We start from the raw sequence: 15,326 nt of genomic DNA, 5'->3' as shown, positions 1-15,326 counted from the left end.
TGCAGAATATCCCATGACTCAGTTTTGAGGTAAAGGAGGGGGGTTCTCCCCGGTGTCCTGGCTACTATTTACCTCTCAACCAACATCACTAAAAACAGATTATCTGGTCATTATCGCATTGCTGTTTACAGGAGCTGGCTGTGTGCCACATGCTTCCCTCCCATTCCAACAGTGACTAGGCTTCGAAAGTTATTTCATTGGCTTTGAAGCACTTTGGGGACATCCTGAAATTGTGAAAGTCACTTGATAAGTACAATTCCTCTTTATTACTTTTGCCCTCCTGGTCTTACTTTGCATGACACTGAGACAACTGGGTGTCTCCTTTTGGGTCTGTTTAGAACAGGCATTTGTGGAGGGAACAGGAGAAACAAGAGTTTTGGAGTTTTTCAGCTGCAACATTTTAATTGTCCTCTTGACAAACGGTGAGTTTTTCAGGCTGATGGAGCTTTAGATTTTGCTGGTTTTTAGTTCACTGCCCCTTGTTCTCCTTCTTTGCAGCGGTTCTATTCCACCTCCCACCTCGAGATAGGAAAAAAGGATGACATGTCCCAAATATCCCTACTATGCACCTCCTTTCCCCCCGACTCTCTCCACCACCACCACCACCTCTGCTGTACAGCCTCCTGCGGCCAGTGGGCAGCACAGCTCATCCTCTGGGCTGACAGAAAGCCCGCATCGTTACGTCACTCAGTCGCTCCCCCCGCCCCACCCCGCCCCCCGCGCCTCAGGAGAGCCCCGATTGGCTGCGCCGGGCGACGGGCTCGCCTCTCAATAGGGCGGCGTCCCCTGTCAATCACCGGGCAGGCTGACGTAATGCGCTCAGAGAGGAGGGGTCGGCGTTTTGTCAGTCTGGGTCCTCCGGGTTCTTAAAAAAAAAATATATATAATCATTTTTTTGAGGCAGAATTTTATGAGTTTTTAATTTTTGCAAAAAAAGGGGAAATTTGCTTCCGCGGTTTGTTGTTGTTTTGGGGGGGGGGCAAGGGGGCGCACTTGAGGCGTAAAAAAGTATCCTTGTTGTGGGGGGAGGATGGAGTAGATACAAAGTGTCGGGCGGGCGGGCGCGGCTGGTGCTGAGCATGAGTTGGGACGCACTGGTTACAATTGTATCCACCCGCAGGCGGCGGTAACATTGTTACCCTCGGCTTCCCCTCCTCCCCCCTTTACGCCGGCTCTGCGCTCAACTCGGCCTCTCTTGTCTGGACCGCTCCTGCTCACAAGGGTAAGTGTTTGATGTGTCTGTTTTTTTTGGAGGTGGGGTTGGCGGCTGTCCCTCGGTTCCTCTCTCTCTGTCCCTCCTTCCCCCCTCCCTCCTACCCTTTAATATTCCTCTCCATTCCACCCCCCCCTCTCCCAATTCCTGGGATCGCACTGTGCATCCTCCCTCCCCTCCTCCCGGCCCCAGGAGCCAAACTCTTCACCAGTGAGGAAAATCCGAATCGTTATTTGGTCCTGAAGTTGGTTTTTTTCTGTCCAACTCGTCTCCTGATTATATTATGTGTACGTTTTAAAAAAAAACTTATTTTTTTTTTGTTTAAAAAATATATTTTCCTTAAAAGCTTGAGCCGAGCCTTGTTCTTTAATTTTGTTATCTGTGATGAATTTTTTTCCGCATTAAGAGGCTGTCAGAGGCACAACTGATGTGTTTTGTCTCGTTGCAGATCAAGGGCGTATGCCTGTGCCTTTTTTTAATGTTTTATTTTCCCCCCCCTCCCAAAAATATAACTTGACTCCAAGACATCCCAGTTGGTATTTAGGTGATTGTAATGTAGCATTTCCACCCCTCCCCCCCCCAAAAAAAAATGACTTGCTGTGAGGGTTGGAATGTTGAACCTTTTTCATTTGCAGGATCTGCCTGTGTGTACCTGTGCCTGTGTGTACCTGTGTGTGTGTGTACCTGTGTGTGTGTGTGTGTGAAGTGTGAGTAGAAATTTGGGTTTGTGCAGGTTTATTAGTTTTGGTTTATTTTCATTCCTGGGGAGGAGGGGGGGAAATGGGGATGTTTTTGAGCATCTGTCAGTCTGACTGCAGCATCCGAGCTGGCAGCCATGTTAGAGATGGAACAACTGGAAAAGTCATCAAAGCATCAGAGGCGGTGGGTTTTTTTTTCCCCTGTCTGTCTGTGTGTGTGTGTGTGTGTATGTGTATGAGAGAGAGAGTGTGTGCTTTCGTTCATTAAACACCCTCCCCATTGTCATCTTTGTTCTAGGGACTGATCGCTGTTAACTGAGAGAGCCACACAAAAGACCAAGATGTCTGGAGCATCTGTCAAAGTGGCGGTACGGGTCAGACCCTTCAACTCCAGAGAGATCGGCAAGGATTCCAAATGCATTATCCAGATGCAGGGCAGCTCCACCAGTAAGTGAGACCCCTTTCCACCCCACCATCTCTTCCCCCCCCCTGCACCTCAGCACCACTGCGTCACCCAGATTTAATGCCTCTCCTGTGCCTCACTGCAGATTTTCGCCGCTCCACGGTTACAAGGGCATATTGATTTAATGTGAAGAGGCTGGCTATAACGTGGACCTTTCTTTCCGAACACAGCAGTAAAATGCGAACCCTGTTGCAATATATGGGTGGTATATTGTGATTCAAATTTATATCCTGAGGTGGCTGTAAAGCACCCTTTTGAAAATTCTAGCATCCAGACACATGAATTGAATTAGCACCAACCTAGCTGACATCAGTAATTAGTTTGCTTTTTCAGTACTTAAAATGCCTACATTTTGATTTCTGGCAGTTTTGCAAATGCTCCACATGTGTGAGGGGCCAGAACAGATTTGGTAACTGGAGTGAATTTATTCCACCCAAGAGTTGTCTGTTTATCAGCAAAGGAGGTGAATATATTTTGTGAACAATTCAACTCTGAAGAAAGCGTGTGCTGTAGTTAGGGTAAAAATATATTGCGCATCTTTACAGGTCGAGGCATTTCTGGTAATTGAAGTTTGTCCTCAGGCATTTATGATTTAAATTGCAGCCAAAAAATATAGTTTCGGTTTTTGTATTGAGTGGGTTTGTTTACAAATTGTGCACATCCTCCTGCTTTATGGAGGGTAAGTTGTGAAATTGGTCAGTGTAGCCTTTTGATGTGTTATTGCATTTATTAAAATTACACCTATGGTATTATTGGTACAACATAGATATACATTCAATGTTGGGATTCTATTTTGTCAAAGCAGGATTGCATCTACAAGGCTGGTTTATACTTTTAAACTGGATGTTAAGGCAGTGCATACAGATCTTTGAGTAATTTGCACTTCCAAATGTTCTAATACTGCCATGGAATTATTATTTTGGATTTTTTTGTGCGTGTTTGACATCGAGCATTTCTAATTCCATTTGTTTTGACCTAGGATTCCAAGTGTGTTTTAGTTTTGTGCTGACTGAGCTGGCAGCTGGGGGAGGGACTGGCTTTGCTGCTTTCGTTCTGTGCAGACTATCCAGATGACGATTCTTCCATGGAATAAGACAAACATCAAAATGACCTTGTACCAAATTGGCAAGCTTTCTTTTTTTAAAGACATCTATATGGAAAAATATATTTGTTTTTATTGCATAGGGAAATCATTGTCACTAAGTGCAGAATGAAATGATGACATATTGGCACGATGCCCAGTCTCCACACATGGTCAGATTTGACTGCATATGGTGCAGACTGGTGCAAATAATCACATGATGCACTGTTGAGGTAGGGCAGGTATACTAGACAGAATCTTGCATGTTTTTTAATAACAATTTTAAATTATTTATCCTTTTATGCCCTATTTTATTATCTAATTTCTCTTCTGGGCTCCATGCCCACATAATCTGTAAGCTAAGAGCTGCAAGTTTAGTTCTTTATTATTTGCTTCCTTTGCTGAGGTGACGACATACTGAAAGGGAAATAATTTGTGAATGATTTAAATTTTCACCCACTTCTTGTGACGTGGACTGAAGTTTACCACCTTAATAACCGGTACTGACAAATTAGATAATTCATTTCGACATTAACTAATTGATTTGTATATATTTTTGATTTCAAAATGTGTGGTCGTGACCAAAAAGTTACTTGCACTATAAGCAACTCGCATTTATAAAGCACCGTTAACATTGTGAAGTGCCCCATAGTGATTCACTGCAGCATGATCAAACAAAAAAAAAAGGACACGGAGCCACATATGGAGCTATTAGGGGTGATGACCGAAAGATTGGTCAAAGAAGTAGGCTTGAGGCCTCAAGGGGAGGAAAGAGTGGAAGAGAAGTTAAGGGAGGTGATTCCAGAGTTTAGCAGCTGAAGATATGGCCGCCAGTGGTGGAGCGATTAAAATCCGCGATGGTCAAGAGGCCAGAATTGGAGGAGTGTCGTAGGGCTGGAGGAAGTTATAGAGATAGGGAGGGGTGCCGTCATGGAGGGATTTGAAAACACGGCTGAGAATTTTGGAAATTGAGGTGCAATTTGACTGGGAGCCATTGTAGGTCAGCAAGGTGGTGATAGATGAACAGGATCTTGGGCAAGAGTTTTATATGACCTTGAATGGATGGAGGGTAAAATCTGGGATGCTGGCCAAAAACACATTAGAATGGAAAAGTCTAAATGTGGCAAAGGCAGCTAACAAGTAGGGATTAAAGAAATCTCCAACTAAGGAAACCTTGCACTGAACTGTAAGATCTACTGATGAAATTATTTATTTTGGCTACAAAATACTGTCTAATCTTCACTGTGTATAATTTCCTTTAACAAATTGCTGGCAATGCTGCGATTTATCCAGAAATATATCATGTGGATTTCTGATGTTGAATATTATAAAGAGAAATCTAAAAACATTTGAATCGTAGGATAATTGGTTAAATTCTATTCCCTCAACACACTGAAATGTTTTCATGTACTAGCTGTGAAAATATACCAAAGGTTTCAAGATTTTAATGCATCTTAGGGAAAGAGGTTTGCTAATTAATGACTCAGCAGAGAAGTACAGGTCCTGCATTTCTCTTTGTAGGTATCAGATGGCTTTTGGCCTTCACTCTGTACACATTGAGCTGTTCAGCAATTGGTCTATTGGCCACAGCAGATATTGTCTTAATCGCACTGATTCATCCACACAATGTTCTCAGATTCTGATGGTTTAGTGGGTGAAGCATCACCTGGTATGGCACTAAGCTGTGCAGAACAGAAGGTCTTGGGTTTGATTTATTGTCTCTGTTGAACAAGATGATATTGTGGGGTTACAGTTGGCATTGGGCTGGAGGGAAAATTAGCCAGGGGTCCTGATGGTTCTCCAGGAATTTCCACTGGAAGTCTATTTGTGTGGGTGCCTCTTAAATGGAAGATGGAACTTGGCTGTGAAACCCTCAACACTTGGTGCAGCTTAACCTCAGATATAAGGGGGTGGTCAGCTTTTTTTCTTTATTCTTACATGAGATGTGGACGGCGCTGGCAAGGCCAGCATTTGTTGCCCATCCCTAAATGCCCTTGAACTGTGTGGCTTGCTAGGCCATTTCAGTCAAGTGTCAACCACCTGGCTGTCAGCCCGGAGTCACATGTGGGCCAGACCAGGCGAGGATGGCAGATTTCCTTCCCTGAAGGGTATTTTTTTTTTAATCAACTCCTTAATTTTTCAAATCCATTTATAACTCTGAATGAATTTGTGCTTTTCTTTAAGATCTAACAACAGTGAACTGGCTGGGTTTTTATCACTGTCAATAATTTCATGGTCACCATTACTGAGACTGGCTTTATATTTCAGATTTATTAATTGAATTTAAATTCCACCAGCTGCCATGGTGGGATTTGAACCCATGTCTCCAGAACATTAACCTGGGCCTCAGACTACCCTCTCCGTATGGAGGCGGGGGGGATAGTGGAATCCATGGAGCTGCACTCAGTGAGAGCTGGCATGTTCAGTAGGGGCTGGGGAAGTTAGAAACTTGTACTTTGTCTAAACTGAAGTAGGAGCCCAAGTCCTGAAGATGTTTTTTCTACTGTGAATGATGATTTATTGAGATTTTTATTTAATGGCAACAAATTAATGCTGTAGCTGGCTGTCATAGACTCAATTATAGGTTATTTGAGCCAACTGTATTTGCAGGGTGGTGAACTTTGGCAGATTAAATGAGAATTTACTTTAATTGTGTTGCGAAACATACAATTTACTCTGGCAAAATAGAGATGCCAAGCTGTTAGTTTTACTCCTGGAAATACTTTTTTGTTGTGGAGGGGATGCTGTGGAAGTTTAAAAATAATGAGCGTTATGAGTAATATGTAAAAGTGATCCCATCTGCTCAGGTTTCTACGTTGAATTTAAATTGCACTGGCTTTTTCATCCAACTTCCAATTACCTTACTGACTTTGTCACATTCAGCCTTCACATTTCACCAGGGTTATCCTCAAGGGTATTACAATTGTATTTTTTTTTCAAAATTGGAATGCATAAATAGACTTCAGATGACATCTTGAATGCAGGATTCAAACCAGAGCAGTTTGTCACGAGACTAGAAAGTATAAATGCCCTTGACCGTACTCCCAAGCTAATTCAAAATCCAAAATTGGCGTTATTAGCTAATTATGACAGTTAAGCAAGATATTTGGGTTTTAATATGTACAGGCATATTACACCTCAGAAGCACTTATTACTGGCAGTTGATCTCTGCTTCACTTGACTGCGTAAGAAAGTTATTCGGCCCATTGCGTCCATGCTGACCCTCTGCAAGAGCGAATTAGGCAGTGCCATTCCCCCATCCTTACCCTGTAGCCCCAAAAATCCTTTCTCTTCGGGCGCTTATTCAGTTCCCTTTAGAAAGCCATGATTGAATCTACCTTCACCGCACTCTCAGGCAGTGCATTCCAGATCCTAACCACTTGGTGCATAAAAAAGTGTCGTGTCCCCCCCCCACCCCCCCCACTGCCTCCAGCATATTAGGAAATTGTCTCTTTGACATGGGGTTACTCAAGAAAAACCTGGCCAATGGAGGTTTTGCATTGAGTAACAGGAAGAGCTTGAGTTTATAATAGGAGAGATGCCTTTGAAAAGGTTATTGCGTCTTTCATAAAACTGTCCGTTTCATAAAGTAATTGAGCTCAATTGATTTCCTGATTGCTTGAGACTTGTTCTTGTGGTTTGACTTCATTGGATACCCTTGAGCGCACCATGCTCTTTTAAGGTACTTCCAGCCATCATTATTCATTTGCAAAACATGTCTGATCAACACTGGTGACTTAAACCAATGCAGCAGCCCCTAATGTGACCAGAAATCCACCCGTAATCTTTTAGCACCTGGTTACTGTTGGGCACAAATGTTTTTTTTCCATTACAGTTTATATACCTAGAGCTTGGGGACACTTCTGAAAAGAGCAGCTGGTGTACAGAGTACAGGGTGTACTACTTCAGTGGCTATGAATGAGAATGATCATTCATGCATACACTGGAGTGTATGTGTGGGAGAGCAAATGTTCCTCTTTCATGATATGAATGTTTTAAGCTACCTTCTTCGAAGGTGAGTTCTGAAACAACAACTTATTAAATGAAAAGTGCTTTATAGAAATTTGTCTCAAGGTGCTTCTTAGCAAGATAAAACAATATGACACTGAGCCACGTAAAGGGATATCAGGTCAGATGACCAAAAGCTTGGTCAAAGAGAGGTATGTTTTAAGGAGTGTCTTAAAAGGAGGAAAGCGAGGTGGAGAGGCAAAGAGTTGTAGAGAAAGAATTCCAGATCTTGAAGCCTAGACAGCTGATGGGACAGCCACCAACATGCAGTGTTTAAAAATGGCGATGCTCAAGTGGCCAGAATTAGAGGAACGCAGATATCTTGGTGGTATGTGGGGCTGGAGGCAATTACAGATGAATTGGAGTGTAAAAGTTTATAATTACTATCATGGGATACAATCTGTTGAGTCATCATTTAGCTGGAAGAAAAATCAATAGTTCATTACTGGCCATAAATTTTATTTTTATTTTATCTTTTGTGCAATATCCTTCAAGGGGACGGTCCACAAATGCATGCAGTGTTTAGAAACATACAGCGCAGAAGGAATCATTTGGCCCATTGTCCCCCTACTGGTTCTATGAAAGAGCCAACTAGTCCCACTTTCCTGTTTTTCAACATAGCCCTTCAAATTTCTCTCCTTAAAGTATATACCCAATAGAGAGTTGGAACATAAAATAATTGGACTTGCATTTAGCATGCACAATTCGCTTGCAGCTGCAAAACAGTTAAAAGAAAATCCAGTCGTGGCCTTGAAGCTTGAACTTGATAAGCAATTATAATTGCTGTATGATTTAATAACTTTTAGATTTTTTTCTCACAGGAAATTATTGAGCGGTTATGTTAAGCGGGCAGGCCAGATTAGCAACTAACTCCAGGCAGATGGTCAACATTTCGCAAAAACCAACTATTTAAGTCAAAATGATGACATTACCAACCTAAACCTTAACAAAGTAAAAGAACAGTAACACATTTAAAAAGGTTGCACCTTGAAAATTGACTGTATGGTCAAGTTATTTAAAATACTTTTTTTTAAAGTAGCAAAGTACTTTAGATTTTACTTTTTCATTGGTTCCAACAGACTTGTAGTGAGTGACCAAAAGCTTGAATAAGGTGCTAAATTTTGGTCTGAGAGAACTGACTGCTGTTTAAAATAAAACTGCAGCCATTCCTCCACCTGTGCTTCAGGAAGCAATAACCTTGATCAGTGCAACAAAAAAAAATCGCAACTTAATTTACGACTTAATAGCAGGGAAAAAAGGGCAAAGGATATTGGCAGCTGCCATCATAATTGTATTTTGTGTAAGCTGCATTTTAGAGTTTGTAGCTAACTATACATTAAGGCAACATCCTGAGCAGGTTGGCCTTGTGAACAATGTCAACGTGCTCTAAATGCAGGAGGGCTTGGACAGTATATCATTCAATAAAACAAAGTTGGATTTTTAAAGGCGCTGGTGTTGTTATGGAACTTCTGTAATCATGATTTGCGTGAACTGCTCCCCTCTTGTTGTTTTGTCATTTTGTTATCTGATTTCCCTCTTATTTCCTCTTCTTTAGGACATTGGTCATGAAGAATGATCAAAGCTAGTAACATTAAGCATGTCAGTGTGCATTAGATGCTCTGCAATTGGAAATGAGAATGTCTGGTTTAAGGGAGATGATAGGTCCCTCCCCACTTTTGAGGTGGTTGTTGAAATGGTACCTGCACCATAAGAGCCTGACGAAACCTGATGGTGTTTTGACCATTTGAAGTTGAGTTGCCTGCCTGCTGATTAACTAAACAGTTCTGGTCGTAGCCGGTTGTAACAACTCAGATTTTGTTGAAATGGCTTGGCGTACTGCATGCTTTCAGCCTGTCTGCATTGCAGAATTGTAGCTAACCCTGGCTCCTCTGTTAATTGATTTGTCATCGCGGCACAGTGCTACAACAGAAGGCAAAGAAAGGATTATTGATCCCTGTGCTAAGCTTTGATAATGCATTGAAAGTTGAGGAAATGCAGTCCAACTCCAGAAGAAAGCTGAAATGAGAGGATATTTCGTAAAGTGAGCTTACATTTTCTAATTTAGAAGTAAGGATCTAGTGGGCAAATGCATGTGGTAGGGTATGAGTTAGTCATAGCTGCACAGTGCTGCTATTGGTCAATGGTGTAGTGCTGACAATGCTTGAATAAGGAAGAGGAAAATAGCCAGGATTCCCACTTTGGATCGGGGTGGGGAACGTGTATATGTTTGAATTGAGGGTGAGATCAAGTTCTGCTGTAAGGCTCAACATGATTAAGTAACCCATTATCAACAACTTGTAGTTATATAGCACTTTCAAAGTGAAGGAATATTTTGTGGTGATTTACAAGTAGGGGTATTGAAAAGCCGAGCAGGGAGAGATTGGAGGGATAAACAAAACTTGGCCAAAGAAATGGGTCTTGTGGTTTTTTCTGCTGGTTGGGAGTTGAAGGGCTGGGGTAAGAATTCCAATGAGCGGGGCTGAAGGCTCTGCTGCCACTGTTGTTGGGTGCAGCAAAGGTGGGGGAGAGTGCACCGATGGCAGGAGTGTGAAGAACAGAGCTTTTGAGGGGGGGGGGATACAGAACTGGAGCAGACTGCAGAGATAGTGTGGCAAAGCCATAGAGAGATTTACAAGACCAGGGTAATACTCATTGTTCATGCGCAAGGGTCTCTGGTGAATTTACTGGAAGTTATCAGCACCAATGGCACTCCAGCATGAGTGACTGCATTCAGGAGAGGAGTGAAGAGAGGGCTGGGAAAACATTTTTAATATAGAGACTTGCAAATGACTGTAATCTCTCCTATTTTTTCCACAGGCCTATGACTTAATATTCCACTTGACTTATTCCTCAGGAATTTAGTTCATTTCCAACGCTTACAAACTTTTTATGTAGCTTTTATTGGTGAAGCCGCTTTATTTTAATCTGTGCTGCTAAATTCCTGCTGAGTAAGTTTCAATTCACTTTCCAAATTTGTTTCAGCTTTGCACTCTACCCAAAGGCCAATCTTACATCTTTGGTTTCTATCCTTGATCACTTTTACACTTGCAGGTCAGCAGCACGAGTGCCTTGATTTATTTTTGTTTAAAGTGTTGCTGATTCACTCTCGGTGCATACTGGGAAGGTAAGCGTTAACTATCTACATGTATGCTGGCTTGTTAGATTTTTAAAAGGTAAAATGTAATTAGTATAATAATGTAATTGCTCCACTTTACCACATTTAGAAAATGCCTATAATGCGGGCTTCATGAGTACTAAGAACTGGATTGAGACTGTTGACCTTGATGGCCATTGTAGAGAAATGCACTTGGGAGTAATTGCTTTGTGATTGACCCAAGACAGGATGTTGAGTAAGCAGTTTGACAGCACATAGGTGTTGGAAGGATCAAGGGAGGTGGTGGAGAGGTTGAGCTGGGTGATGTCATTAGACATGTGAGAGCTGATTCCAGGTCTTTGCATGATGTTGCCAAGCAGCTGGCAACAGCTTAGATGAATAACAAGAGGGGAATGAGGATAGATCCTCGATGACTCTGGAGATGGTGGTGTGAAGATGGCAAGAGCAGCCACCGCTCGAGACGTTCTAACCATGATTTGGAATCGAGCACAAGCAGTCCCTCGAGCTGGGCAATGGAGGAGGTGCATTGGAGGAGGACCTTGTTAAAAGCGACCGAAAAGTTGAAAAAGGAAAGTGCATCACCGTCACAGGATGCAATTTTTTTTACCTTGACCACCAGGAATGTGGATTTATCTCGCCACAAATAAACAAATTGATTTATTTTCTCCGTTTTAATGTCGAGAGAAAGAAAGAAGCAGAGACAAGCAATGTGCCTTGTAATCTGTGCTTTTTTCATGATATTTGTTGTATTTCCACAGCAGAAGTTGCATCTTAAAATCGTGCACGGATTTAAGCAGTGGAATAAAACAAATTTAAGAGCAGATTTTTTTTAATTGAAATGCATTTTGAGAATGGCTTACTAAGTGGTTCCCATTTGGTAGCCAAATTGGTTTGAAGCGTTTATCATGAAGCTTTATATCTGGGTGTTAAGGGTGCCTCACCATATATATGAATATATGTAGGCTGGTAAATATCCCCGAAGTAATTAACTAATAATGCTCGTTGATCTAGTTTTTTTGTACTCATGTTAAAGTGGAAATCAACGTTATGTAGGCAAATATATAACCAAGTTTGCGATGCTTCGTGTCCTGCAAACCATGCCTGGTCACATTAGGATTTGAATTTTTGTGGTTGCTGCACTGGCACTGAAACTTTTCCCTTTTGCATGTAGTGTTTATATTGGAAACAAGAATTACCATGTTATTTAGGAGAGGTGCAGGCAGTGTAGTGTAGTGAGCTAAATATATATATATTACGTTTCAAAATATTTTTGGACAATAATTAAATTATTCCTTTTATACCTGAACTGGGAGGGCTCTGGTGCAGTGAAATGGATTAAGTTTGTGACCAAGTAGTTTGCGTACACTGTAAAATGTTTATAGCAATGTTTATAAGTGAATACCGGGGGGGGGTGTTGGACTGTCAGACTTTCTCATGGCCTTTGTGGTCCGTATATTTTAGTTAACATCTGGATGCCCTTGTGGTGCTGGCCCAAGTTTGAGATTTTCCTTGGCTTTTTAAGAAAAAAAACACTTGAACATTCTTTCCCTGGCAAGGCGGCCTAAAAATAATTGTGGTTGGGTCGTTTGTTATGTTTTGGCCCATGGCGCACACCAATTGGAGGGACGTTCTGAACAAAGAATTGCATTCAAGAAAGAAATGTTTGACTGGTATCTTCAGTGTTGCTTAAAAATTACCACTTCTACAACAATGACTTGTATTTATATAGCATCTTTAACGTAGTGAAACATCCCAAGGTGCTTCGTAGGTACATTATCAAACACAATTTGACACCCAGCCACATAAGGAGATATTAGGGGTGATGACCAAAAGCTTGGTCAAAGAGGTAGGTTTTAAGGGGCACCTTAGTGAGGATGGAGGTGGAGAGGTTTAGGAAGGGAAACATAGAGCTTGGGATCTTGGCAGTTGAAGGCACGGCCGCCAGTGGTGGAGAGGTTACAATCAGGGATGCTCAAGAAGCCAGAATTGGAGGAGCACATATCTCTCGGGGTTGTAGGGCTGAGCATATTACGAAGATAGCAAGGGGCTAGGCCATGGAGGCCTTTGAAAACGAGAATGAATGTTAACATTGAGGCATGTTTTAACAAGGAGCCGCTGTAGGTCAGTGAGCACAAGGGTGGGCGATGGTTGAATGGGACTTGGAGTGAGTTAGGAGATGGCAGCAGAGTTTTGGGTGACTTCAAGTTTCTGGAGGGTAGAATGTGGGAGGCTGGCCATGAGTAATGTTGACATAGTTGGGTGTGGAAGTAACAATTTTAAGTAATTTTTAACTCTTCAGCCTGATTGTCACCTATTATTGAACAGTTCCACGTTTCTTCTGACTGAGGGGAACGCAGGTTCTTTAGTTGCTGGTGGTTTGCGATTGTGGTTTTGCCCCTATGATGTAAAATGATTTGGGCAAAAAAAAAGTTACTGGTTGCAGTTACAGCCTTTGATTATTATCATTGCTTCAATGTTATGATGATCAATAAGTCCGTAAGCATACTTGTAGTTCTCTGTTTGGTGAGTGAGCTCAGCCTCCAGTCTTTACATTAACAGCCCAGTGTGGTAGAACGATTCTTTATGGTGAGAGCAATTCTTTCCTTAAACTTTTATATTGCTCACTGGCAGGAGACAATGATTTAAAACTAATCCCTCGGCATATGGGTATTTTGGATTTAAATATCTGTACTCTCTCATAGCAGTATTCACCTGGACCTGCCTATGTTATTTTCATGATATTTTCTTTATTCTTTCATGGGATGTGGGCGTTTGCTGGCAGGGCCAACATTTGTTGCCCATCTCCAATTGCCTTTGAACTGAGTGGCTTGCTCGGCCATCTCAGAGGCCTGTTAAGAATCAACCACATTGTTGTGGGACTGGAGCCACGTGTCGAGTTCAAACGATGATGGTTTCAGGGTCACCCTCACCGAGATTAGCTTTCAATTCCAGATTTATTAACTGAATTTAAATTCCACCAGCTGCCATGGTGCGATTTGAACCCATGTCTCCAGAGCATTAGTCTGGGTCTCCGGATTACTAGTCCAGTGACGACATCACGACACCACCATCTCCCCACAATTTTATTAAGCTTAAACATGAATTTATTTACTGTATTTACTTCATCTCTCGCTTTTCTATCATGGGCCAAGGCCTTGATTCTTCAGTTTTACGAATGACACCATAATGTCCACTAATTAGAGCCCATGTTTGACATGTCAGGGGGGAATCATTTTGTACAAATATTGATGAGTAATTCACATTTTTACATCGTGCAATCAGTGCTGCCCAACTCAACTCTTCATTCTACACCCCGATTTTCAAAACAAATATGACGTTGCATTTTGTTCATAGCATTTTTGTGCGTGTGAAATGCAAATAACTTTCGAAGACAAAATTAAGTTCACTTTCAAGGTTTCGCTCCTATCCTAACACAGTTGCTGCAGATTTTGGGCCTGCCTTGGATTTTCTTTTCTCAGACACAACGTGCTGCTCCCTTCTAACTACCGAGTTTCGTGCAATTTGCAGTGTTCCTGAGCTGCCCAATTTCTAATTGTGCGATTGAGTAACGAGGGGGGTTTAACAACTGTGTTTTGGCTGGGTATTGTGTCTTTCACACATGTTTTCCTTCACTCTTTCTGAAGACAGACTGACTTGGTAATTTAAGTCCAAGTATGAACTGCAGGTGAGCATGCAGAGTAATAACTAATGTAATTCCACTTGCTTCTCTCCTTGACAACGTGGGAAAAAATAAGTCACACAACCTTCCCTTTTTGTGGTCTGACTTGCTTTTTTTTTTGGGCATTGCCTCTCTGACTACAAAAACTGGCTGCCTTTTTTCTCTCTCTCAGAGTTCAGATCCTGCACCTGCACTTCGTGGTCTTGTTTAAAACCTGAGCGCCCGTGTGTCCCTTTGACTCTCTTCTGTTAATTCTAACCCCAGGAGGCAGAGCAGTAACGTTTCTGCCATCTCCCTGTGCAGGCATTCACCAGCAGGCCTGTTGACCAAACAGAACACCACCCTTCTAAGTTTGTATTCTCTGCGGAGTCCTCAGGCTGTGTCTTGATGAACAGAAGCATCATTATCATGATGGGTGAACATTAGTTGGCCCAACTGAGGCTGTTGGGCCTGGGATGAGTGAAACCCTTGTGTCAAGTTTGAAATAGAAAGGAGCTGTGAAATTCCCCAAACTGTCTTGCCTGGCTTTCATATGCATTCTTCAATCTGTTGGCCTTTTAAACTTGTGCAAAACTGCTTTATTTAAAACCCTTAAAAGCATAACCCAGTCCTCCCAAGTTCTTTCCAAGAAAATAAGTTATTCAAAAATATGGAAGTCTGATTGTGGGGAAGAGAGAGTTCAACGGAACTCCTAAAATTGGTTGAGGTAAGTAGCTTAGATGCTTTCAAAAATAAACGAGATTAGTAGATGAGAGAAAAGAAAAATATGTGGGATGATGTAGATAGAATAGGAGGAGGAGGAGTATAAATTCCAGCATTGACTAGTTGGGCTGAGTGGCCTGTTTTTGTGCTTATTTTGTCAGACAAATGAACAACCTCTTGTGGTGTTGCCATAAACATTGATGAGTAGAATTTTCCTGTTAATCTCTTGAACTCTCAGTTAGTGGTATAAGTAGTATAGATTTGGCCTTTATTGCAAAGGGACTATAGTACAAGAATAAAGAAGTCTTGCCACAGTTTACAAGGTTTTGGTGAGACTGCATCGGGAGTACTGGGTGCAGTTTTGGTC

At 41.9% G+C, this 15,326-nt stretch overlaps 1 protein-coding gene across 10 annotated transcripts in view; it reads left to right on the top strand.

The window, feature by feature from the left end:
* The first annotated feature begins 807 nt into the window (after positions 1-807).
* Positions 808-15,326, top strand: part of kif1b (kinesin family member 1B) — a 197,730-nt gene continuing 183,211 nt past the window's right edge. For 9 of the 10 annotated variants that reach the window (XM_078557785.1, XM_078557783.1, XM_078557779.1 and 6 more), the window contains exons 1-2: positions 808-1,222; positions 2,210-2,358. In XM_078557785.1, coding sequence (XP_078413911.1) covers positions 2,253-2,358 — 106 coding nt within the window. In that variant the 5' untranslated portion in view covers positions 808-1,222; positions 2,210-2,252. Of the gene's footprint in view, positions 1,223-1,630; positions 2,096-2,209; positions 2,359-15,326 lie in introns of those variants that run through there. The other variant, XM_078557777.1, reaches the window with a different exon arrangement.

Source organism: Cetorhinus maximus, chromosome 15, assembly GCF_964194155.1.
Source record: "Cetorhinus maximus chromosome 15, sCetMax3.hap1.1, whole genome shotgun sequence".
Lineage (NCBI taxonomy): Eukaryota > Metazoa > Chordata > Chondrichthyes > Lamniformes > Cetorhinidae > Cetorhinus > Cetorhinus maximus.
This window is presented reverse-complemented; position numbering and strand designations above follow the sequence as displayed.